General features: G+C 34.8%; 1 protein-coding gene and 2 pseudogenes across 1 annotated transcript; 2 read left to right on the forward strand and 1 right to left on the reverse strand.

Annotated features, from left to right (window-relative positions):
• Nucleotides 1–6,974: 6,974 nt before the first annotated feature.
• Nucleotides 6,975–7,779, forward strand: LOC101436696 (olfactory receptor 4F21-like; annotated as a pseudogene).
• Nucleotides 7,780–12,919: 5,140 nt separating this feature from the next.
• Nucleotides 12,920–13,837, forward strand: LOC101436289 (olfactory receptor 4F17). Its single transcript, XM_023583782.2, has one exon. It carries the CDS (start codon nt 12,920–12,922, stop codon nt 13,835–13,837), a length of 918 nt encoding a protein of 305 aa, XP_023439550.1.
• A 6,521-nt stretch (nt 13,838–20,358) lies between these two features.
• On the reverse strand, nt 20,359–21,276 carry LOC101435871 (axin interactor, dorsalization-associated protein pseudogene; annotated as a pseudogene).
• Nucleotides 21,277–25,881: the final 4,605 nt, after the last annotated feature.

The following is a 25,881-nucleotide window of genomic DNA, read 5'->3' on the forward strand; positions in this document are numbered from 1 at the left end:
AATAAAATAAAATGCTAACAACTGGTTAGACAATCTAAGACCTGGTTCCTGTTCTCCTTTCCAGCCTCATTCACGTATTCATTCTTCAAATTTCAGTTTCAACATCATTTTTTCAGAGAAGCCTTCTCTGAACCTGATTCTAGAAGAGCTGCTTCCATTGTATATTACATTAGCACTTCCTATTACCATTTTTTATAACATTGTTAACACTCAAAATTTCTTAATCAATATATGTCTTCACCATCACATTGTGAGTTCTGTGAGTGCAGGGGCTGTTGTCTATCATGTTTGCTCCTGTAACATCAGTATTAACAGTATAGAAATTGCTCAATAAATATTTGTCAGTAAATAAATAAATTAACCCAACAAGAAGTAAAAATTTTCCACATGAATTATCTATTGATAGTGTCTGGACTTTCTTTTTGCATTTGACAAAGGGGTATATATCTAAAGAGCTGCTTCTTTTCTTTTTTTTCTTTTCTGTTATCTATTAATTTTCTCTGCCATTACTGTTCTGAATTCCCTGAGCTAAATCCATTGATAAATTGACATAGGCCAATTCAAAGCCTGAGCCAATCTTATCTGCAGCAGCCTATAAAACTTTTGTCAGACTCTTTCTGGTACTCCCAGATCTGGTGAACTGTATGTTTATAATTTCTGCTCCCCTACTAGACCAGGAAACTTCCCAGCTGCCAAGAAAACCCATGGTCCGCATCCCAAGGATAGTCCTCAAATCATAGCACAGACTTTGCCTGGCTGCACAACTCCCTAGAAATTTATTGTGGCCTAGATCCTCCCTTCTTCATTTTGATATGCTGTTCTGTTGGAACAACTGTCTCCCACAGAAAACAAAAGCACACACAGGATAGGAGCATGTTGTCATGATATAATGACTTTATGGACTGTGTGTTGTTCACTGCATTGCAAAAAATGCTCTCTCTGGGGCCAACATGAGAAATTTCTCCTAAGCAAATATATTGTTTTACTTCATCATATGGACACTATGGTTCATGCAATTGACCATACATTCGTATTTCTTTTTTTTTCTTCAATATTCTTCCTGCATTATTCTTTAGTTTATATTCTTTCTTATGAATTTTTAGGATGTCACTACTTTTCAAAAATTAATTTAGGATGAATCAACATTCCTCATGTTGCTACTGTTTATGAGTAAACAATTCCTCTTATTTCTGAGCAAGTAAAATTTAAATATAGCTCTAAGGAAAGAAAAAACCTTGATACTTTCAGGTCTCCTTGATAAGCTGGAGATCAACTTTTCTCTATCTATCCATCAATAATAAAGACAGGTTCACCCAGAGAGATGCACCAGGCTTGTCTCAATGGTTTGACACAGTTCTTTCAAATGATTATCTCCTCAGGTAAACATGCTCCTGTTATACAAAGCTCTAGATAACTCCCTACATGTTTTTCCTTTTCATTTGAATATGCAAATTTTTCTCAAATAAATTTTCCCAATGTCTTGGAATAACTTGATACAATGAAATACAGGTTTCACTTGTACCCAGTCTACTCAGCAAGGATAAAAGTCACAACACTTCAAAGGAGCGCTTTACTGAAGCACTCTAAAGTTTGGGAGCACATGTAGAGATTCATAGGTAAACATTTGCTATAAGTGATAACAGGAGAAAAATCAGCTTATTCTGATTCACTTGACAATTATAGGCATTTCATAGCAAGGTACTTGAATCTATTTCTTCAAATTTCATTCCTGGCACCATCCATGAAGTATGTCTGTCCACCCTGAATGGATTTTCACTCCCTCTCAACAATTCCAACTAATTCATACCCCAACCTCACGCCTCTAAATGTGATTATTTTATAGTGACAAATACATTACTTCAAACTTTCCTCTTCTCCTATGTTTCATCACCAGTTGTTTCTTGTTGTGGTTGTTTTTTTGTTTTTGTTTTTTAATACTTCTTTCTTAGGGAAACCAGTGTGACTCAAAGATCTAGCTCCCAAGAGAAACTAATAATGGGCTGGGTATTGGTGTCTCAGCAACACCAAGGGTCAGTCTTCTGTGCAGCCAATTAGTTTCTTTCCCATTAGAAAGAAACTTATATGTAGCTTTGCCTTGCAGGGCAATGGTAAGTTACAGAAAAGAAGAGGGTCTCAATTCCACATTCTAAAAATATACATCTTCTGACTGAACATGTGGTCCTGCTCCTGCTTTCTCTCAATCCCTTTCACCTCCCTTCAAATTTCTACCAAAACATTTATATCAGATATTTCCTCCTTCCTGAAATATTGTTTTTTAATCTACATCATCTCACTCCTCTTCTTCTAAGTTTCATTGAATTGTAATATGACTTATAGAATTAATACGACATACTCCTTTTTTGATATTTCTAATCACTCTGTAACATGAAGGTGTTTTCAAGGTTCATGTATTTCTGATCTTTATGGTCTCCAACTTGTTTTTAACTTCATTTTCCTTTCCACAAAGTAGATATCAGATCTATCATTCCCACACGGTTTGAGGATCTGATGCTATTTTAAACCAGAAGGGAATCTTAAACTTCAATTTTCAGTATTCACAGAAAGTGGACTTGGCCCAGTGGTTAGGACGTCCATCTACCACATGGGAGGTCTGCAGTTCAAACCCCGGGCCTCCTTGACCCATGGGGAGCTGGCTGATGCACACAAGGAGTGCCCTGCCACGCAGGTGTACCCTGTGTAGAGAAGCCACACGCTCAAGGAGTGCGCCCCATAAGGAGAGCCAACTAGCGCGAAAGAAAGTACAGAATGCCCAAGAATGGTGCCGTGCACACGGAGAACTGACGCAACAAGGTGATGCAACAGAAAGAAACACAGATTCCTCTGTCGCTGACAACAACAGAAGCAGACAAAGAACATGCAGCAAATAGACACAGAGAACAGACAACTGGGGCTGGGGGGAAAGGGGAGAGAAATAAATAAATAAATCTTTAAAAAAAAGAAAAAATTTCCAGTATTCTGCTGTGGTTCCCTCTCCTTGGTTATTACTTTCCTCCACATTTAAAGTCTCCAGCCAATGCCTAGGCTGTGAGGCTGTGTTCACATTAAAAAAGATCTTAATTATGGTCCCGAGCCAGAGGATAGCACAGATTAGCTGGTGGTTATAAATTCTGAAATGGAGCTGTATGAAGACTGACGAGGTTGTTTAAGGGGGGACTGTAAGAGCGATGTGTAGTGAAAGAAAGTAAGGAGTGGAGGAAAATTTTATTTTAAAATAAATGACAACTCAGGGAAAGAGGGCACTTCCAATTAAGTTAAAGTGATTCTATCAAACTATAAATAATTCTAGCTTTTTCCATCACATTTTCTACTAAGCAGGTATAAATATTACAGAGAAAAACCTTTGGACTAGAAGAAAAGAGGTTTGACTTCTGGTTCTGTCTTTGTGAATGTGTTGCTGTGAACTCACTAGCTAGTCATTTAACCACACTTGATTATTTACCAGTAGAAAGTAGTGATTGATGTTCATCTCTGAATTATTTCTCACGTCTATACAAATCTGTGATTCTGATCTTAATATTTTGTTTTGTTTAAAATATGTGTCTATATTTCATATTTGCAGCTCTATCTTCCCCAGGCCCTAAATAACTGACAAATTTTAACTGTCCTCTAGGAAATGATGGGAAAATTTTCTGAGCACTTGGTTTCTGAAGAATTCCTGGGAGCTTCATGAAACCATCAGTGTTTTCCAAGAAGGCAGAGGAGCCAAACACATGGACTTTTTCTCCCAACAAGCTTTATCAGGTCTGCAGGATTTCTTAAATAATTATAAACCCTAACTCCAAATTTTTGTAACAGAATGGGTGGGACATTTTTTAACTTATCTACATACTTACTTTCTATGTATACTTGGATTGTTACCTGGAAGTACAAGGTTGTGGAGAAGTATTATTAAATGCCATTTCTGTATGTATATGTGGGCCATTGTTTCATTTCTTACATTAACAATTTAGTCCCCATGACTAGAAAATCCATTCACCAAATACTTCTTGAACTCTTCTATGTGCCAGACAATACAGGAGGCAATACAGCATTGAACAAGGCAGAAAGGGTCCCTGCACTCATGGACTTTAATTTTACATTTATGAATAAATATTGGAACTAAGGTAAGTAAAAATATTGCCTGGGGATGAGAGGTTTGATTTTTATCAGTTTTTCCTCATTTTTTTAGGAAGTGACTCACCCGTCAATTAGCTGAACCACACTAGTGATGGCCAACCACCCACTCCATTGCACCTTTACCTTACTGCCACATCACATGCTTGAACGCTTAACTCTTCTTCATTTTTGCAACTATTTTTCTTCCAGCTGTACTATTACTTTCCCATCCTTTCTGTCAAAATGTATGTAAAACAGTGTATTGAAACTCAACCAAAGTTCATACTCTTAGGTGTTCACAATGCAGCCGTTTGTGTAGATTTAAACTGTAGCAGGCAACCTGCAAAGATGTACAATTTTCCACCCATGACACTTTTGGTCATCATTTTATCCCCTGTGTCTTTCGTTGTTTATGAATCTCTCTTGTTCATTCTCCCGTCTCTCTCTTCTTCTCTTTTGTCCTCTTCTTTCTTTATAAATAGTATCTTGAGTCTTTGGCTTAATAGTTCAGAGAGTGTGGAATTTTCCTCTTTAATAAACTTTATTACTTCACACTCTAGGGAGAACTTTTGGCAGCTTTTAGCAAACTAAAATACACCATTTCAGCAGAACTAAATTTGTTAGTCTTTTCAATACAGTCATACTCTTAGTGGTAAATTTCTCACTTACATTCAAATCATTCTGGTCACAGGAATAAAGGATTTTGGGAATAACCTAGGGAAAGTTTCATGGCAATATTCTCTACTTTGCAGAGCTGAAGGTATTTTAGTGATTTCCTAAAATCACCATCCAATTCAATGTCTTTGAATAAATAAATGTGAAACTGAAGAATCATGTTGATTGCTTAAAGAAATAATGTTTTTAGCCTGTAACAAAAAGACAAAATATATAAATTAAGTATGTCAAGACTCTCATCATGAAAATCGGTGTTCTATAAATTCATTTAAATTCTCAATTACTTTGTCAGATTTGGACATTCCTCTTACTATTAATATGGAAATTGATTGAAAGACAACAAAAATAAGTGCATATTGTGGAAAACAGAAAGAAATCAAGCGCATTTGTTTCCAACCACTACATTCATCCTAAAGTATTATCTCTTCTTTTCCCATTGCATCCTATTCCCTGATTCTTTGAAAATTAATTGCATCACTCTTAATACTTCACACTCCAATATGACCAACACTGCTCACTCTGAATTAGATGAGATCTCCAGAATATGCATCCCCTTGTAATTATTTTATAATTATCAGATTTCATTCAAAGTGGCCAATACTAGTCAAAGTGAAGCAAAGGAGACATTTTATCAGTTGTCTAGATGGAATGCCTAAAGAAGTTTCAATTTCATTATAATTTATACAAAGCCCAAGAAGTTTGATCAAAACTCTTTACTTATTTAGTTATAATATTCCCATGATAATCTCATCTATGACTCATTTTCAGACAGTTTATGAAAATGGCTGGCTGGATGAGAGAAGTATTAGAATCTTTTATTTCCTCAGTTGCTTTGAGGTCTAATAATTATGTCAATCTTGGTTTTCAAACGTTCTTTTTAAACCATCCATTCCTTCCTTTTATGCAACTTGATTTTTTTCAAAAATTTATTATATAAATATAAAAATAATATGTGAATTGAAAACTATTTAAGAATCTAGGAGGAATTTTTAAAAGCTGTAAGAATATCAAAAGCAACCACTCTCCTTTAAAATTCTGGAAATAAGCAATTTGTTTATTTTCATAGCACTTAATATTATAATGGAAAAATCTCCTAATGCTATTGCAAATTGTTTCATACCGGTTTATTTTAATGATTATATTAAATTTAATCAAGTACGTATATTATAATACACTAAAAACTAGTTCTTATATTTATTGTTTCAAATTTTGCCACTATAAGTGAAATGTGATTAACATCTTGTCTTCTAAATTTCAGTATAAATAGAATTCCAGAAGTATTATCCTGTCAAAAGATACAGATTAATGATTCTTGATGAAAGATTTCATGTATTCTTTAATATTTCAATCAGTTATATCCTTCTTCAATTTATGAAAGTGCTTATTTCACTGCAACTGTGCCAGTTTTGATAAATTTTACACATTTTTCTAATTTAATAGGAAAATAATAGCATCACATTTTATTTTGCTTCTTTGATTTCTAACGAAGTTACATAAATACACATGCACATTTTGTTTACAGTTCTAAATAGTCTCATCATATCATTTGTCTTTATATATTAAGTCCTGGATTTTTTTATTAGTTTGATTAGAGTATGATGGTATACTTTCTTATCGCTACATAGCATTTCAAATTCAAGCATGTTTTATGAGTTGGGTTGCTAGATACTTTTTAATCATATGTAAAATCTAACCTTCAGAGATGTTTTAACTGTTATTGAGTATTTCTGTTCTCACTTCTAATTTTTTTGTAATTATATTTTTAAAATTTGCCTATCTTTTAATTTTTTAAAAACCTGTTTTATTAATTTTTTATGGTATCTTCCAATTTTCTATGACTCTATATTCATTTATTCTTTTTATCTTTGTCTTTTCTTTCACTTGAATACCTTGAATTTGTTTTGTGCATGTTTTTCTAACTACCTAAGTTGCTGATTAGTTCATGTATTTGAACACTGAGAAAATTTTAAACAATAACTTTGGTCAAAGTACTTTCATCTTTTTTTATCTGAGATGCGATTATTTTGTAAATAGTCTACTAACAGTTAAAATAGAAGTTCTTTTAATGAATTATTAACAGAATGACTCTGTTGTGACTGATTTTGTATTACTTTGTATTACTAGGACTTGTACAAACCTTGGGACTGCAATGCTTCCTTTTATTCTTCTTCTCTTTATTCTTCATGGGAGTTATCCTGAAAAATCTCTTTATTATATTCACAGTGATTTTTGATCCTCACTTACATTTCCCCATGTATATTCTGCTGGCCAATCTATCTTTCATTGACCTGGGCCTTTCCTCTACCACAGTTCCTAGGTTGAGCTCTGATCTTTTCAGTAAATGTAAAGTTATTTCTTTCCATAATTGCATGATACAGATGTTCTTTATCCATGTCATGGGAGGAGTTAAGATGGTACTGCTCATAGCAATGGCATATGATAGGTACATAGCAATATGCAAGCCTCTCCATTATCTAACTATTATGAATCCCAAAATGTGCTGGCTTTTGGTAGCAGCTGCTTGGATCACTGGGGTGATTCATGCTGTGTTTCAGTTTGTTTTTGTTATAAACTTACCCTTCTGTGGCCCTAATAACATGAGGAGCTTTTACTGTGATTTTCCTAGAGTTATGAAACTTGCATGCATGGACACTTACAGATTAAAATTTGTGATCACTGCCAACAGTGGCTTCATATCTATGGGCACCTTCTTTTTCTTAATTGTTTCATACATCTTTATTCTAGTGAGTGTCCGACAATATTCTTCAAATGATTTATCCTAAGCATTCTTCACTTTGTCAGCTCATGTCACTGTAGTGGTTTTGTTTTATGTTCCATGTATTTTTCTCTATGTATGATTTTTCCCTACTAAGTCACTGGATACATTTTTTTGCTTTTGTGGACTTTGTTGTCACCCCTGTCTTAAATCCTGTCATCTATACTTTAAGGAATAAAGATATGAAAGTGGCAATAAGAAGACTGAGTTGATAAGTTGTAAGTTCTAGAGACATGACATAATGAATTTCATTCATAAGAGCACAAGGTGAATTCCAAGCACAATCAAGAACACCATGGTCACCATGAACACAGGAATGCTTACATTTTCATTATTGCCTTTAAAAGGCTGAGAAGTCTGCAGAAATGGAAGCATTGAATCCAAGAATTTCATTTCTTATGGTGTTGCAAACAATTCTTGCTATCATAAAAATAAATTATATTTCTGTTTAATCTACAAACCTAAATTGTAGTTCACCAGAAATTACTACATTAGCATCTCTGGAAATCAATATGTATTTCTTCTGGAAATTATGTGAACCAAATGGATAAAGTTGCAGCAATAGCTCTTATATAAACCAGCAGATATTAAAATCAATAAAACAATTCTCATCCTGTTAGATAAACAGGAAGTTTAGCATAATGTTATAAACCTTAAGTATTATTTTCAGTCCAATTTATTTTGTAAAATATTTTAGCAATAGACTCTAGTACTTCGCATTTTGCAAAATTCGACTATGTTCCACTTTCTTCAACAGTAAAATTTTGTTGCCTTTGTAGTCTTCCTCAAAGCACTTCTTGAAACTTTTCTCAATGAGGCATTAAGGAAATGACTAATTCAGTCTAAGCAAATCATGTATAATTCTAAAACTTTTGAAGGGACTTATTTCCTAGGGAAGGGTATCCCATTCAGATTTTTAAAGTTTCTTTAATGTGCCTGAGGTTAATCTAGGGTGCTTAGGATAAAAATGATTTATCTTTCATGTAAACCCTGAAGGCCTACTGGTCAAGGAGCACAATTTAGAGGGCTGTTGGATCTATTTCTATAATTGATTTAAGGAATATTAATTGCAGTGATTTATCTCAGTTTTAACTACTACATGATAATAAAAGCTGCTTAAAGAAATGATAAATAAGAGCTCAGTTTTTATTGATCAAGATATTTTTTCCAATAGTTTCTTCATAAGTTGGTGATCAATATATACAGTGTTTCATAAGATCTACATTATTTAATGCCTTGCTAAAGCATCTGGAATTTAATTTTCAAATTTTATCTTATTTAATTATTTTAATATAATTCTTTAAAATTCACCTTCAGACTCAGTAAGGGAGTAAAAATATCTAAATGGACCAAGAAATTGCAGCAATATCTCTTAACTCAAGATTTTGTGTTTCATCTAATGACCAAGAGAAAGCCTGTGAGACTATAAAAGTTAGGTTCAGTACCCAAAGCTTGGGCTGACTATTCCCAGATCTCTTCAGCTGTCTCCAATCATTTTCCTAAAGGACCAATAATTCCAAGTGCTTTACTAGTAAGGACAGTTCATATAAATTTCATTCTCTTGGAAAATTTATGCTTCAAGAGAGTGCAATTAACAGGAACATCTGCATTCCTCTTTGCTCTGAAAATTGCTGTAGCCTCTTCCAGTTATGAAAGAGGTAGGTGGAATGATGAAACAGAAATATACTACCAGAATGAACCAAATTGTAGCATTTTATGGACAATGAGATGCTTCTATTATTAGGAATACATTTTGCAGAATTCTTTTGCCAGTTTATCTCCAGTTAAAAGTGGAAGGTGAAGGTGGTTTACTTAGCAGAGAATGAATAATGTTAGCAAGGCTAACCCTTATTATACTACACTGGCAACAATTGTCAAACCCTTCTCCTGAGTCTTCTAGTTTAATCTAATTTTTCCTTTCCATTTGTGGGGTCTTTTCCACATCTTCCCCCAAGTTTAGTATTATTATCTTGCCCAATCCCTTCCTTCAATTCTGAAACCCTAGCAAAACCTGGTTTTGAACATTTCTTTCACATGAAGATGCAAATCATAGAGTTGTGGTGATTTTGAGAATTTTTGAGCCAATTAATTGATTTTAGAAACAGGAAAACTGAGACCCAAAGATTTTGGATGACACAATGCATTTGTGCTAGAACCCAAGTCTCCGGACTGCCATCTTAGTGAGCAATATAAAGACGTAAGGTGTTTTTATTTAAATCGGGATAAAAAAATGTTTAATATTAAAAGATAACACCCTAATAACTGAATTTACAGATTAATCTAGTGCACGGGAATGGATTTTCTTCTTCAATTGCAACTAGCTCTCCATAGTTGCTACAACCTGTATATATAAGATGCTAACGACCTCATTCAATGGGACAAATAAGTTTTTCTGAGGAATATCTTTCTTGAATTCTTATTTGTACCATGTTAGAAAGTCTTTCTTGCTGCAGTTCAGAATCCTTGGTAAAACAATTACCCTTGTTATATTGCCTGTGGTGACATAACAGTCAAGTTTGTCCTTTCTAAGTGAAAGGAAATGGTTACACACATGCAAATCTTTAAAGTAAGTTCTGAATTGCATACTTGGATTCTAAAAAAACATCCCAACCAATCAGTTATGTCAGAAATTATCTTACAAGATGAATCCTATCTTCTTTATTATCAATGATTGATATGATTATATTTATTACTGTGTTCAGCTTCAAGGAACTTAAATGACTATCCATGACTTGTTTTACTATAAGACTTCTCTTTGCTAATTTATTAATTTGGATCCAGTAAATTTTTATAGAACTTCAAAAACAATAATGTGAAACTAAAAAAGGTAGGAATAAATAATAAGATTCAGGATAATGAGAAAAGTGCATTCTTCAAGGGCTATGGAATAACTGTGAGCAAAGTAGAGAAAAAAATAATACTGTACCTTCATGAAATTTGGGAAGTGTAACCCTCTATCCCTTCATGTATCTTCAGGAGCTTTATCCCATCAATTTCCACTTTTCACTTTTATATCTTATGTACCCATTAACTCCTACACCTCATCTTATAAGTATTCTTGTGGCATGCTTTCCATTCAGGATACCATTTCATTTGTATTTCACCTCACTGGAAAACTTACTGAAAAAGTAGTCTTATTTTTCTCCTCTCTATACAACTGAAATGGCTCTTTCAACCCATGCCAAACAGGTACTTTTCAAGCTTTCACAAAGACCAGAGCAACTTACAAGGGTGCCTCAAAATACTTGTGTATGTCTAGATAATGCATCAGCCCCTACCTCCTTCCAAATACATTCCTGTTCTTAAAAGTGATTTGTGTAATACATATTGCTATACTAGTGTTTTTTATAATTATTAACAGATGTAAAGCCATCACAATGCTCCTGATTACTCATAATAAAAACATTGGAATTACCTTTTTCATCTCCTTCATGTGACAATTTTCCTATGACTACCTTAATAATAGCTATTTTATTTTACACTTTCCCTGTGTTAAAAACTTCATATATGTATTCACATTTGCTCCTCAAAAAGCTGCTCTGAAGTAGTACTCTTATTCCTCTTTTTTCAAGATGTGGCAATAAGACTTAGAACAGTTAGGTAACTTGCTCAAGGTCATCCAGTGCCATGGTAGATAAACCCACAACTTGAATCCCGGTCACCTAACACACAAGCACACATGTTAACCATGCTTGACGGGCTTTCACAAACCTCTCCTTGCCCCTTCTTTCCTCACACAAGCACAAACCACAGTTTGTTTCCTCCTGTTAGGCTAAAACAATAACTTTGCTTTGCTTCCAAGCTTTCCCTATTCCAATTTACTATGAGGCCAGAGTTAATTTATTAAAAATGCTCATAATTCTTCAATAGTTCCTCATTCACTTCATAATAAAACATTAATCCCTTAGTAGGCATCCCAGAATCCTTTCCAATTTTATCTGCAATTAAACCCCTTCACACTTTTTTCTGTGAAATTTTATTGCATTTGCCTCACTGTTTGTCACTCCACCTCTAATTTCCCCTACTCTTTTTCTTTCTCACTTATTAAATATTAATTTTCTGTTGCTTTATTTCTTTCATATTATTTCTAATTTCCATCTTTCATTTTATTTTGGCTTAATTTTTTGCCCCCAATGCTTTAAGAACACCAAATAATATTATAAATCCCATCCTTTATACAAGGCATTATAACTGCTAACTTCTCTTTTATTGTTCTCATACACTTCAACCCTCCCTAAGGTTCAATCTCTAGCTCTGTGTCTTAGATTTAATGTTTCCATCAAAGCTTCTTAGAGAAAATTACTTTGGAGTTGTATCCCTCTGCCACCACCCATGGAGTCATGGAGTGTTAGAGTAGTGGAGATTATGAGAACTTTTGATCCAATGTATGCATTTTAAAGGCAGACAAATAGAGGAATACAGGAAACTCAAATTTAATCACGTCATTTTAGTTATAATTTCTAGCATATAAGTAAAATGTTTAAATGATTATTGGAAAACCATGTTTTCTCTATGAATCAGAAACTGCTAAATATTACTACTAACAATTAGCTAAATCTCTTGAACACTTAATAAATACAAAACTTTATGTAAAACATTTTACATTCAGTACCTCATTTAAAATTAATAATAGCCATAAGAAATATAGATAATTGTTATCTATATTTTAAAAAATGGAAAATAAGAATGAAAGATGTTAAATAAAGTGTACAAGGTTTACAGAATGCACAGAAAACTCATGCACTTATGGAGTGAAACTGTAAATTTTAGTTTGATGGAGAGGAAGTTTCCAACAGCCACACACAAAATAATTGTGATCCTACACTACTAAGAATACATATTTTTTAAAATACATGTAATAAGAAGCTTTTGTAAATATGACATCTTGTACTTAAATACCTCTCTATTTGGTAGGAAAAGACTTGTAGAAGATAGTACAATTTTTGTACATTTAAGAGCTAATGTAAGTATTATAACATATAAAATGTTTTGGAGGTCAGAGAGAAAGGGGATGTATTTAGATTGATGACAAAGACTTAAACTACCAGAAATGGAAGCATAAGCAAACATATTTTTAAGAATAAGCCTAGCATAAGTAGAGAAACCATAGAGATGTGAATAAGAACTATAAGGCATATGCAGGATAATACTCTTGGATAAAAATATTAAGTTTAGATTGTGTGCATTTTGAGAGGTTTTATGTAATAAACCATAGAATATCATTGTAAGTGCAAACAGAATGATACAATTGAATTTCAACCTAAAAATTCTGACTTCCTTTTCCTTCTCCTTTCCAAGGTAACTGCAGGAGCTACTTCATGGAATAAGTCAAGAAGTGAAACAAACCACTCTATGGTGACTGAATTCATTTTTCTGGGACTTTCCAATTCTCAGGAACTCCAAATTTTCTTATTTGTGTTCTTTTTTGTATTCTATGTAGGAATTGTGTTTGGGAACCTTCTTATTATTACAACTGTGATTTCTGACACCCATCTTCACTCCCCCATGTACTTCTTGCTTGCCAACCTCTCACTTAATGATCTGTGTCTATCTTCAGTCACAGCCCCCAAAATGATAGTTGACTTTTTCAGGAAGCGCAAAGTCATCTCTTTCAAAGGCTGTCTTGCTCAGATATTTCTCCTTCACCTTTTTGGTGGGGGTGAGTTGGTGATTCTCATAGCCATGGCCTTTGACAGATATATAGCAATCTGTAAACCCCTTCGCTACATTGCAATTATGCATGGCCGTGTGTGTGTTGGTATTGTAGCTGCTTCATGGGGAATTGGTTTCTTCCATTCGGTGAGTCAGTTGGCCTTTGCAATGAACTTACCTTTCTGTGGCCCAAATGAGGTAGACAGCTTTTACTGTGACCTCCCTAGAGTCATCAAACTTGCCTGCACAGACACCTTCAGGTTGGATATCATGGTTATAGCTAACAGTGGAGTGCTTACTGTGTGTTCTTTTGTGCTCCTAATCACCTCCTACACCGTCATCCTAGTGACCATCAAGCATCGCCCTTCAGACACATCATCCAAGGCTCTGTCAACTTTGACTGCTCACATCACAGTAGTTCTTTTGTTCTTTGGACCATGTATCTTCATTTATGCCTGGCCATTCCCCATCAAGTCATTAGATAAATTCCTTGCTGTATTTTATTCTGTGGTCACCCCTCTCTTGAACCCAATTATATACACACTGCGGAACAAAGACATGAAAGCTGCAATGAGATGGCTGAGAAAAAAGAATGTGAATTCTAGAGTAAAATTATAGATCTTCTCTAACTACAAGGATTTTCTGAGATAAAGACATAATATATAGTAAAGTACTTAAATTACTTAGTAGAATTCTTAAAAATTGTACATTTCATTTCACCTAGGAATTTTCAAGGATTTTTCACATATACTACTTCAGTTTATCCTCAAAAACCCTGTACTTCATATTTTTGGAATGCAAAGCTAATATTGTGTTTTCAAAATATGACCTCATCTATTTCTCAGCACAATGAAAGGAATAAATACATTAGTGTTTGTGCACCCCTGCCTTCCAGTATGGGTGATCCTGAGGAAATTTGACAAAAGGATATACTGGTCTGGCTTATAAAATTTTAAAAGTTTTTACATGGCTCATTTGGTCTAAAAACTTCAAGTAAGCAAGTCCTTTTTGTCTAGCTCAAAATTTTGCTTAGGTATAAGAATATGTATGCCAACTTATATTAAATTTAAAAAAAAACTTTTTCCCATATAAAATTTTACTCTATAGTTCACCCTCTACTACTGCATCAACCCATAATCTATGAGTGCATTTAAGAGTGACAGGAAGAAGGAGACTGCCAACATTAAACTTGCCTTGGGGGCACTTGACATCTTGTGATATACAGCAACTGCTCATAAAAAGTAAATGGTAGTTATTGGGATCTGGTGCCTTAAAACATTGGCCCAAAATGGAATCATTTGGATCTGTCCATGTCATTTTCTATAGTTAGATTTTAAAGGCACAGTCTCTGAAGTCAGAAAGATTCAGGGTTCAATCCAACATTTTCCTTACTAGTCATGGGTTCCATATTATTTACATTTCCTAAGCTTCAGTTTCCACATCTTTAAAAGGGATATAATATTACTTCATATATACGGTTACTATGGGAAATGAGGTAATAGATCACAAAGTACATTTTGTGGCATATTTTTACCTCTCAAGAAATATTAGGTATACTGATGATGATATGTAAATCAAATATATCAACAAAGTCAAAAGTTCTTCATTTTTCTTTCATATCCCAATGTACTTGAGGAACATGATACATTCCTATCATTAGTAGTTGCTCATTTGGGGTATTATACTTGAAAGTACAAGTGTGTATATTTTTGAGTAAGTGTGTATTTTTATACTCATACTATACACCATCCTAGGGATGCATGCCAAAAATTCAGGATAGATGTAAAGGGAAACATAAGTTGAAAAACAGTTTGACAAGTGATTCTGATAAATATCTACTCACTACAGTGAGAATCACTGAAACTGGCTAAATGAAGATTAAATATTCTAAGTAAAGGGAAATGTAGCTTGTCAAAGTATGGTTTGAATTAATACAAAAGGAGTGTCAGATGACAGAAGGGGTAAAAATATTTTTAATCCAGAAAATAAGAAAATATAAAACCCATAAATAGGTTAAAAACACATAGGTAAATTGGTATATGATAATTATAGTATCTCAAACTGGCAGTAAAAGAAAAACCTTTTGTGGTAGAACAACTCTACAGCAGTATGTGAAAAGATGTATTGGATCCATTTCCCACACAATGTGCCAAAATGATTTTTAAGTGAATTCAAGTTATAAATCTAAACAAAAAACCTAATACCAATCCTGCTCAAATCTTTCTAAAAAATTGAAGATGACAAAACACTTAACTAATTCTATGAGGCCACCATCTTCCTACTACCAGAGCAAGATAACAATATCACAAAGAAAGAAAATTACACAAATATACCTCATGAATGTAGATGCATAAAAACCTCAACAAAATACTTGCAAACTGAATCCAATTCCACATCCAAAATATCATACCCAATGATAAAATGGGACTTATCCCATGAATGCAACAATAGATTAACATAGAAAAGAAATCAATATAATAATATATTAATAAAATAAATTGAAAATATATGTTGATCTTAATGAACACTGAAAAGATATTTGAAAAATTTAGCACTATGTGCTAATAAAATCTCAAAAAAGTAGGAATAGAAGGGAACTTTCTGACAATGATTAAGTGTATGTATGAAAACCCATAATGAACATACTCAACAAAGAAAAACTGAAAACATTTCCCCTAGAATCAGGAACAAGACAATGATGCCCATGGTCACTACTGCTATAAAACATTGTACTAGAAGTGCTATCCTGAAGAATTAAAGAAGTAAAAGTAATGAAAACACACATATTGGGAAGGTAGAACTAAAAGTATTCCAATTCATAGATGACGGGAATGTCTATATAGAAAACCCCAAAGAAGACAGAAGAAAGCTCTTAGAACTAATAAATTAATTCAGGAAAGTAGCAATTTAGGAGATCAATTCTCAAAAATCAGTGGTGTTTCTATACACCATCAATGAACACTCTGAAAAGGAAATCAAGCAAACAATTTCATTTACAAGAATAACCAAAAGAATAAATTATCTAGGAATAAATTTAACCAAGGATATAAAAGACATGTATGCAGAAAACTATAAAGCATTACTGAAAGTAAATAAAATCTAAATAAATGGAATGATATACCATATTTGTATATTGAAAAGTTTATTATCATTAAGATGTCAATATTAGGGAAGTGGATGTGACTCAAGTGATAGAGCTTCTGCCTATCATATGGGAGGACCCAAGTTTGATCTTGGGTGCCTCCTGATGAAAAAAAAAGAAGAGAAAACATGCCTGCATGGTAAGCCAGTGCCCACATGGTGAGCCGAGTGCCCATGCAGAGAGCCAAGTGCCCATACAAGTGAATCATACAGCAAAATGATAACACAACAAAAGAAAAATGAAGGGGAAAATCAAGTTGAAGCACAACAGAAACCAGGAACTGTGGTGGTATAGCTGACAGGGAAAGTCTGTCCACATCAGAGGTCCCCAGGATTGAAGCCTGGTGAATCCCAGAGGAAAAAAAATGAGAAGAGAAGACAAAAAAATATATAGATATAGAAGATCACATAGTGAATGAGCACAGACAGCAAAAACAACAGGGCAGGGGGAATGGGAGGGGCAAAGAGCAGGGAAAGGGGAAAATAAATAAATATATCTTTTTAAAAATGTCAGTATTACCCAAAGCAATTGTATGGATAGAACTGAGAGCACAGAAGTATGCCTAAACATCAATGGCAAACTAAATTTTGACAAAGATGTCAAGGCCATTTAATGGGGAAAGAAAAGCCTCTTCAACAAATGTTGCAATGAATACTGGATATCCACATGCAAAGAATGAAAATGGACCTTGCCCTCATGCCTACACAAAAATTAATTCAAAATGGATCAACCACCTAAATATAAGATTCACAACTACAAATCTCTTAGAGGAAAACATAAGGAAATGTCTTCAAGGCCTTATAATAAGCAACAGAATCATAGATTATACAATAAGTATGAGCAATAAAACAAAAATGATAAATTGGACTTCATCAAAATAAAAAAAAACTTGTGCATCAAAGGACATTATCACGAAAGTGAAAAGATGACCACTAAAATGGGAAAAAAATATTTGGAAACCACATATTTTAAGAAGATTTAATATCTAATATATAGGGAAGTGGACTTGGCCCAGTGGATAGGGCATCCTTCTACCAAATGAGAGGTCCGTGGTTCAAACCCTGGGCCTCCTTGACCCATGTGGAGTTGGCCCATGCACAGTGCTGATGTGCGCAAGGAGTGCTGTGCTATGGTGGGATGTCCTCTGTGTAGGGGAGCCCCATGCGCAAGAAGTGCACCCCATAAGGAGAGCCACCCACCACGAAAGAAAGTGCAGCCTGCCCAGGAATGGCATCACACACACAGAGAGCTGATGCAACAAGATGATGGAACAAAAAGAAACACAGATTCCCGTGCTGCTGACAACAGAAGCGGACAAAAAGAAGAACAAGCAGCAAATGGACACAGAGATCAGACAATTGAGGCTGGGGGCAGGGGGTGGGAAGGAAGGGGAAAAAAATAAATAAAATAAATCTTTAAAAAATACATACATATATATATATATATATATATGTATGTATTTTTTAAACCTGTATCTCAACAGCAAAACTAAAGATAAAAACACCAATTTAATAAAAGGGCAAGGGACTTAAATAGACATTACCCCAAAGATATGCAAATGTCAATAAATACATGAAAAGATGCTCAAAATCATTAGCCATTAGAGAAATGAAAATAAAAAACACAATGAAGTACCATCTCTTACCCATTATAATGACAATTATTTTTTAAAAATATAAGCAGACAGAAAATAATGTACTAGTGAGGCCGCAGAGAAATAGGAACCTTAGTACATTTGCTAGGTAGAATGCAAAACAGTTCACTCACTGTGCAAGACAGTTGGGCAGTTCCTCAAAAAGTTAAACCTGTGAAAAGACAATCACAACTCTAGGTACTCCAAAGAATTGAAACCAGGGTTCTGTATACCACTGTTCATAGCAGCATTATTCACAATAGCCAAAAGATGGAAGCCCATCAAATAGCCATCAATGGATGAATAGTCAAAATGTGGTTTATACATGTGTTAGAATATATTGTCATAAAATGAATGAATTTCTGATGCATGTTCAACCTGGCTGAACCTTGAAGACATCATATTCAGCGAATGAAGATAGACACAAAAAGACAAATATTGTGCGACCTCATTTTTAGGAAATAACTAGAACCATACTGATAGAAAATAGAGTAAAGTTTACCAAGGATGAGGTAGAGCTAGGAAGGGGAGTTAATGTGTAATGGATACAGAGTTTCCGTTGGGGTGATGTGAAAATTCTAGTAATGGATGATGATTAGGTTAGTGTAACATTGTGAATGTGATTAATCCCACTGAATTGTTTACTTGAGAGTGGTTGAGATGGCAAAGTTTATGTTGCTTGTATATTTCCACCATTCAAAAAGAGAGTGAGACTAACATGGCAATGACAATTAAAAGCAGTCCATGATTTTTCAATAGAACTAGTCATGGAAAAGTAAAGATCTAAAGTGAATTACTGGGACACATAAAAACAACTGGAATATTGAATGTAAGCTCTGTTTGTTTGATTGTTTTTTTATTTTCATTTGTTGTTGTTATTTTTGTTATTGTTGTTGTTTGGTGCATTCTTTCATACTTTTACAGTCTTTATTAACATCTATTTAGTAAATGGAATTGACCAAATAGACAACTGAAAGTAAAAACTAGATCTCTTGAAGTGCAAGGATTAAAAGAACTTACTATGGTTACTTAATTTAAAAAGCAAATATGCAGTGTGACTAGGGTTATATTACTTTAAAAATAAGCCAAGTAGTGATACTACATTCCCTTCATGCTAGCATTGTTCATTTAAAACAGTGAATATTAAACTATGTGGATTCTACATCTAACCCACAGAAAGCCCACTATGAATCAAAGGTCTGTGTATCAAATATTCACCTCATGTATACTATAAAAGTTTTATTTATGCCCCATTATTCAATCAAAAGTAATATAAATTGTCAAATTATAGTGTGTATTTTCAGACAGATGAATGTTGAATGTCAGTGTATCTAAATAGGAAATAAATGACAATCCTATCTGCCTATGTCAGAAAAGAAAATAGAATGATCCTTCCAGATGTGCATACACATCACTATAAGAAGAGGTAGTAGGTTTTAAGATTTCATAATCAGTTGTCAGAAAACAGTAGTCACTCCGACAATATTTTGTTAACATCTAACTAATTTTAGGTTACATGATTTAGTAGACCTTATATAACCATTTGCTAGCTACTTTATAGTAGCTAAATACTCATAAAATTTGTAATTATTCTGAGATGATTCCAACATTAACCTTAGAATCATTATCAGAAAGAATAACAATGTGATACAGAAGACCAGCTAATCAACATGACTGAAAATATGCTCACTTTTCAAAAAGTAACCTGGTCATTTGGAAAAATCATGGCTGTAATTTGGGGAACACTCCTAACTAGGCCACTGATGTGGCCAAGGCACAAGATTTCTAATTAGGAACACTCAGATCAGGATGACGTTAAGCCACCTCTGAGGAGCAGCTTATAAATTTCCAGACTGACCTTCTTAGGCAGGCAGGCAGCACAACTGTTCCAATGAATTCTTCTCAAAGCAGTTTCATACCTTATCCACATCAACCCAAAGTTTGAAGCTACCTCAAAATCCAAAAAAGCATACAGGAGCTGAAATGAGCAGATGTGTAAACTCTAGCACATTCTTATTGCTGTATTGAGTCTGAAGATGACCATGTTCTACCGACAACAGTGTTATTCCTGGAGGCAGGGTATGTAGAGTGGTAAATTAGAAAATAGATTATTAATTGTATAATTAATAGAAAAGTAAAAACATGTATCAGAATCTATATTAAGCCCATATACAAAAGTCTTATATATTAATGATGTGTTAGCTTTGGAATTCTGTGGAATAGCTGTGTGTCAGACTTACTTGGTATACTGGCATGGGTACAACCCACTTCCTGCTTGTGGAAAGGTGAATATGTTACACATAACCATGATGGTTTCTACTGAGTGGTAAATTTCACAGAAGTTCCAGGACTTTCATGTCAAGATCATTCCTTGTCCAAAGTTTGATATAGGGGTAGATAAAGTGGTGTCTTGATCAATAACTGCATTTTTTTTCTTTTAAAGTCAATAGGTTTCTTATATAGTTCTGTTACAATTGGCCCAGGTTTGATTTCATCTATCTCCATGAAATCAAAACATTTGGTGCTGGTAAATCTTTTCTTAGGCTTGTGTGTGTGAATTCGAAGAAGATAGCTGAATCTTTGGTTAATTTTTCAACACACCCCTGGAGCTCAATATCCACATTAAAATGAAAATACGTACCTTCTTTTCTTGAAGCCACAGGATTATCTTGCACAGGAGTTAAATCTATATGATTTAGATCCTTTACATTAGCAGTAATATACCAATCAATGTACTGCCCAGCATCTTTCAGGCCAATCTTCTCAATTCTGATAGTGAGCAGTGTCATTCCTAGTTCTGATGATAACGTTGGTAATAAAGTACCAGGGACTCTTTCAGGAAAGGAATCAGGAATCCCAGCTCCAGCACCACCTTCCTTTTCATCTTCAAATTCCAAATTCTCTTCCTTACCAGGTGCTAAACTTCTTAATTGGACATTCTGAATGTAAATTGTGAATTCCTTATTATAATTAAGAATATTCTTCAGGATTGGTTCTAGCTTTTTCAAATCTTCCAGTTTAATCTCTTTTTGGGACAGTGTAGACTGAAGGCTGCACTTCACAATTCCAAGAATGCTGCAATTTTGCCTACTGTTTTCTTTAGTTCTTCTGTGAATTCTGAAATATTATGTTGAGTGTGGGCCTCTTTTTGTAGATGTAATACTTGTCTATCACCTCAACCAGCTGGCCTTTAGAGCAAAAGTCAGTGCCTCTCCTAAAACTGGCACCCCAGTGTTATAGCAGATCCCTGGTTACTTCTGAAATGGCTGGTCCCCACCCCATCCTCTCCCACCTCTACCACAGCAAGGCCATCTCTAAGATGCCGTCCTCCCTAGGCCTGGCCCCAATATTAACAGGGCCAGGAGAATCTGCAGTGGTCACCACAGCCACCCACCCAGGAACCACCTAAACCCATTTGCAGCCACCAAATGTAAGCTGTTTTTCAATGCTAACTTTTTGAACTTGACAACTGTACTTAAGGTACATAAATAAGTGAATATCTTTGTTCTCTTGAAACATTCACTAAAGTGTTAAGTGTTCTAGGAGCACAATTTATACAACCTAATTTCAAATGTGTAGATAATAGATAAATTAGTTTAGATTAAATTAGATTGATATTAATATGAGAAAGGAAGGGAAAGAGGCAGGGAGGGAGGGAGGGAGAAGGGAAGGGAGGGAGGGAGGAAGGAAGGAAGGAAGGAAGGAAGGAAGGAAGGAAGGAAGGAAGGAGGAAAGTTATAAAATGAGAATTTATTAAATTAATAAATTCTTACAGTTCTGAGGCTGTGAAAATGTCCAGCATCATATGAGATGCTGCCTCACCAAAGACTGGCTGTGAGTAATCAGGCACATGGCAGAGGATAATGATAGCTCTTCCCAAATCAAGGCATTAAGTGAAGCTCTCTATGGGCAATCAGGCATATGACTTATCTCTCCCTTATCCTCCAGATCTCTCAACCTCTCAAGTGCCTCATTCCATGCCCTGTGCTCCACTGATTCCAGTTTCCAGCCTCTGGGAACTTTCTCTTAGCCCCTCTGGGTTTCTCTGTCTCTATTACTTTTTTTCTGTATGTCACTGCTTTTATAAAGAACTCCTGCAAGAGGAATAAGACCCGCACTGGGTCATGCTTTGCTGAAGCAATCCAACAAAAGTTCCCTCCCCAACTGAATCCAATGCAATCAAACAGTCACACACACACACACAAGAATGGATTAGCTCCAAGAACATGGAGTTTTCTGGAATCCACTAAAAGTTTCAAACTGCCACCTACCACAACTGTGGTGAAATGTTAAAAATTTGTGGATCTAAGGATGTCTAGATGGTGAGTATGTAGGAGTTCTCTGTATGGGTTTTGTATTATTTTTGCAACTGTGTTTGGAACTTACGTTTGGAATTATTTCTAAATAAAGAGTTAGAAAAAGATAGCAAAACTTTGTGGCATTTTCACTTGCCATTGTCCCCCTCTTTCCCCCAGTTCAGGGGTGGTCTTAAAGACAGCAGGCCATGTGCCCAGTGGGGACCTTAGTCTTGAGAATACATAATTCCCTAGGAATTAGTTTATCTATTTTAAGCAATCTGAGCACTACCTGAAGGACTGGTTCAAGACACTTACCATTTTTTCACATAAGTTGGAATTCACTCAGGCTAAAGAAGCAGTGAATGCTCCTCAAAATCATTGTAAGGTAAACAAATAACCCACACCTGCCTGGGGCAAAAAAAAAAAAAAATTGCAATTGAGGCAAACTATCAAGAAAAGAAAGCCTGAAAAGAAAACTGGGAAGAGAGTTCTTTGGGAAATTAAGACATTCAAACATGTATACGGAGGAATTTAGAAAGCCACTACATGCCCAGGTTAGGATGCGTGTTCAGAAAAGACCTAAGAAAATCCTAAGGAAGTAAAGACTAAGACATTATGTAAATGGCCTGCTAAACATTAAAGTAGTACTACAGCACAGAGAAAGTCTGAAAAAAAATAAGAGATTTCTTTATTTTTTAATTTTTTCTTATTTTATCCTACCCATTTTTTCTCTCTTTCTCTCTTCATTAATTACAGGAAATCTCTGTCAGAACACTAGCAGAACACAAGGTAAAGGATTAAACATTTCAGAGACAATATATGCCAAAGAGTACAGACCTTATAAAAATCATAAATATCTATAGCTCACTGTAAAAAACAAAAGCAAACCATTAGAAGGAGAAGTAATTTCATTTCCTTGTTATTGTGTGATGATAATATTCAAAATGGCCAGCTTTGAAAGCTAGATATTGAGATTACTGGACCAAGATTTTAAATCAACTGTCTTTAGTAAGCTCACAAAGCTAAAATTATGGACAAAGAATCAAGGCCTGAAAATAATTTTGAAATATTGGAAAATATTAATAGATCAAAATTACAAAAATAACAAAACAGGAATTGCAGAGCTGAAAAGTATAATTACTGAAAGAAAAAACTCACTAAAGAGTTCATAATGGATTTGAACAATCAGAAAAAAAGAATCAGCGAACTCAAAGATAAGCCCACTGAAATTATTTAGTTTGTAGAGCACAAAAAAGTGAAGAAATATGAACAGAGTGGACATAGAATATTTTCCAGGATAGACAATATATTGCACTACAAAACAAGTTCAATAAATTTAATAAGTTGAAGCTATACTATATATCTCCTATGAACACAATAGAATGATACTACTAGAATTGAATAATATAGGAAAAACTAAAAAATTCATAAACATATTGTCTTAAATAGCCAAAAGAACAACAAGAAATCATAAGATTAGTTAGAAAATACTTATGGAAAAAGGGAAATGAAAATATAAATAATGTGACTTATGAGATTCAGCAAAAGAATTGCTCAGAACAATTGTTATAATTTTAAACATATATATATAATACATATATATATATATATATATATAATACATGAAAAAGAAGAAAGATTTCAAAATAATAACCTAGCTTTAAAGTTAAGGAAATATATGAAAAAACTAAATCCATAGCTAGCAAAAGGAAGTAAATAACAAAGAATTGAGTGGAGGGAAGGACAAGATGGTATCAGTTTAAGTGCTCACACATCATCTCTCTCACAAAAAAATGACTGTGTAAGAGCAAGTCCCTGCCCAAGTGATCTGTTTTTGTGACCCACAGAGAAGGAGGCTTCAGAGCATCAATCTGGTGAGAGCTTGACAGAGAGATAAATTGGTCAAGGTAAAACCATGTGTTTCTAGCCCTTGAGGTTGGAAACTGGTGGGACAGCTAGGCCCCACTCTAAAGGCAAAAAATTGCAGCAAGCCTTGACCCCCACCAGTCATGCAGTTGGAGGAAGCATTCTCTGAGAGTGGGAGGGTTCTGATGAAGGGTGGAGAGGAGTTTCCTTTCTGTGGGTTTGGTTGACTGGACCCCCTTTGAACTTGAAGAGCACATGAGCTGGCTCAAGGTGGCACCAGGACCAGAGGATAGGCAAGTATGCTCAGGCAGCCTGATTTACCTAACCACCTGGGTTAGAGAAACTTGACCTGAGAGAAGGTGGAGTCAGGCAATTGACTAGTCTGGTGCTGAAAACTATCAAAATTTTAACTCCCCTAAGGGAGGTGGGCAGTAGTAAGTGCTTAATGACCTTCCAAGAGACTATCGAGGTCCCCTGGGAGGTGGGTGTAGTCCGAAAGAGGGTTGAGAGTCATTTTTTTCTGTGGTGGGCTAAGTCACTTGGGCCCCATTTCAATCTCAAAGTGAACATGCACACAGGCTATTGCTGCCCTGGAAGAGAAAGCAATAAGAATAGAAAGGAATAGGGACAGATTCCTACTCAGTAGGAATTTATCCAATTGCAAAGTCAAACCTGCCCAAGGGAAAGTGACTAGATAACTGTCTCAAGAGCTAACTGACCCAAAGAATGGTTTAACTCACTGAAGGAGTTTCTGCCTTGAATATACAAGATCCCTAGTTTGATTCTCAGCTATTTTTAGAGTGGTGATCCACCAGGATATCAAATATTCAGTTGATACTTTAGGAGAGGGAAAACATAGACATTATTCTTGTAGTAGCTTCTCTTGGGTCTCTTATTTTTCCTTAAAAAAAGTTACTTTGGTTTTAAAATTTAACTTACTTTACACACTAAAACCCACTTCAAAACCTGCAGAGGGAAGGTTACAGAGTATCTGAATACCAACAACCTTAGAAACTCCACAGGGGCCCAAAAAGGACAGCTGTATTTCTTTAGTTTTTGTCTGAGTGCTTGCTTATGGATTTGATTTTTGTTTTCTTGTTTTTCTTTCATCTTGCTCTCCCCACTCTTTTTAAATTAGGTGCTGCTGATTTGTTTTCTTGTTTGCTATGTTTTCTCTTCCTTGATTTTCACTTTTTTGTGTGTACCAATTTTGTCTACCAATGCTATCTCTTCCTTCTTCCATCTTTCTATTTTTCACTTTCTGTTGTAGTTCTTACATTCCAGCTCTCTTTGTTTAGTCCTCAATATTTTTTATTTTTATTTTTGACTCTTCTATTCCATTTTCTTTCTTTTAATGACGTTTTTTCCTTTTGCCCTTTCAGTTATCTTTCCCTCTGTACTCATCATTCTGGCATTTAAATTTATTTTACATACTTTTCTATATTCAGTTTCCCATTTCATTGTGGGTACTCCACTTTTTTAAAAAGATTTATTTATTTATTTATTTATTTATTTATTTATTTATTTATTTATTTCTCTCTCCTTCCCCCAGTTGTGTCAACTCTCTGTGTGTGCGGTGCCATTCTTGGGCAGGCTGCACTTTCTTTCATGCTGGGTGGCTCTACTTATGGGGTGCAATCCTTGGACATGGGTCTCCCCTATGCAGGAGACACCACTACATGGCACAGTACTCCTTGCACGCATCAGCACTGCACATGGGCCA

This window comes from Dasypus novemcinctus, chromosome 3 (genome assembly GCF_030445035.2).
Source record: "Dasypus novemcinctus isolate mDasNov1 chromosome 3, mDasNov1.1.hap2, whole genome shotgun sequence".
In the NCBI taxonomy this organism is placed as follows: Eukaryota; Metazoa; Chordata; class Mammalia; order Cingulata; family Dasypodidae; genus Dasypus; species Dasypus novemcinctus.

Bases quoted from the DNA above. Each gene is read 5' to 3' on its own strand.
- LOC101436289 (XM_023583782.2), top strand. From the start codon at position 12,920: ATGGTGACTGAATTCATTTTTCTGGGACTTTCCAATTCTCAGGAACTC.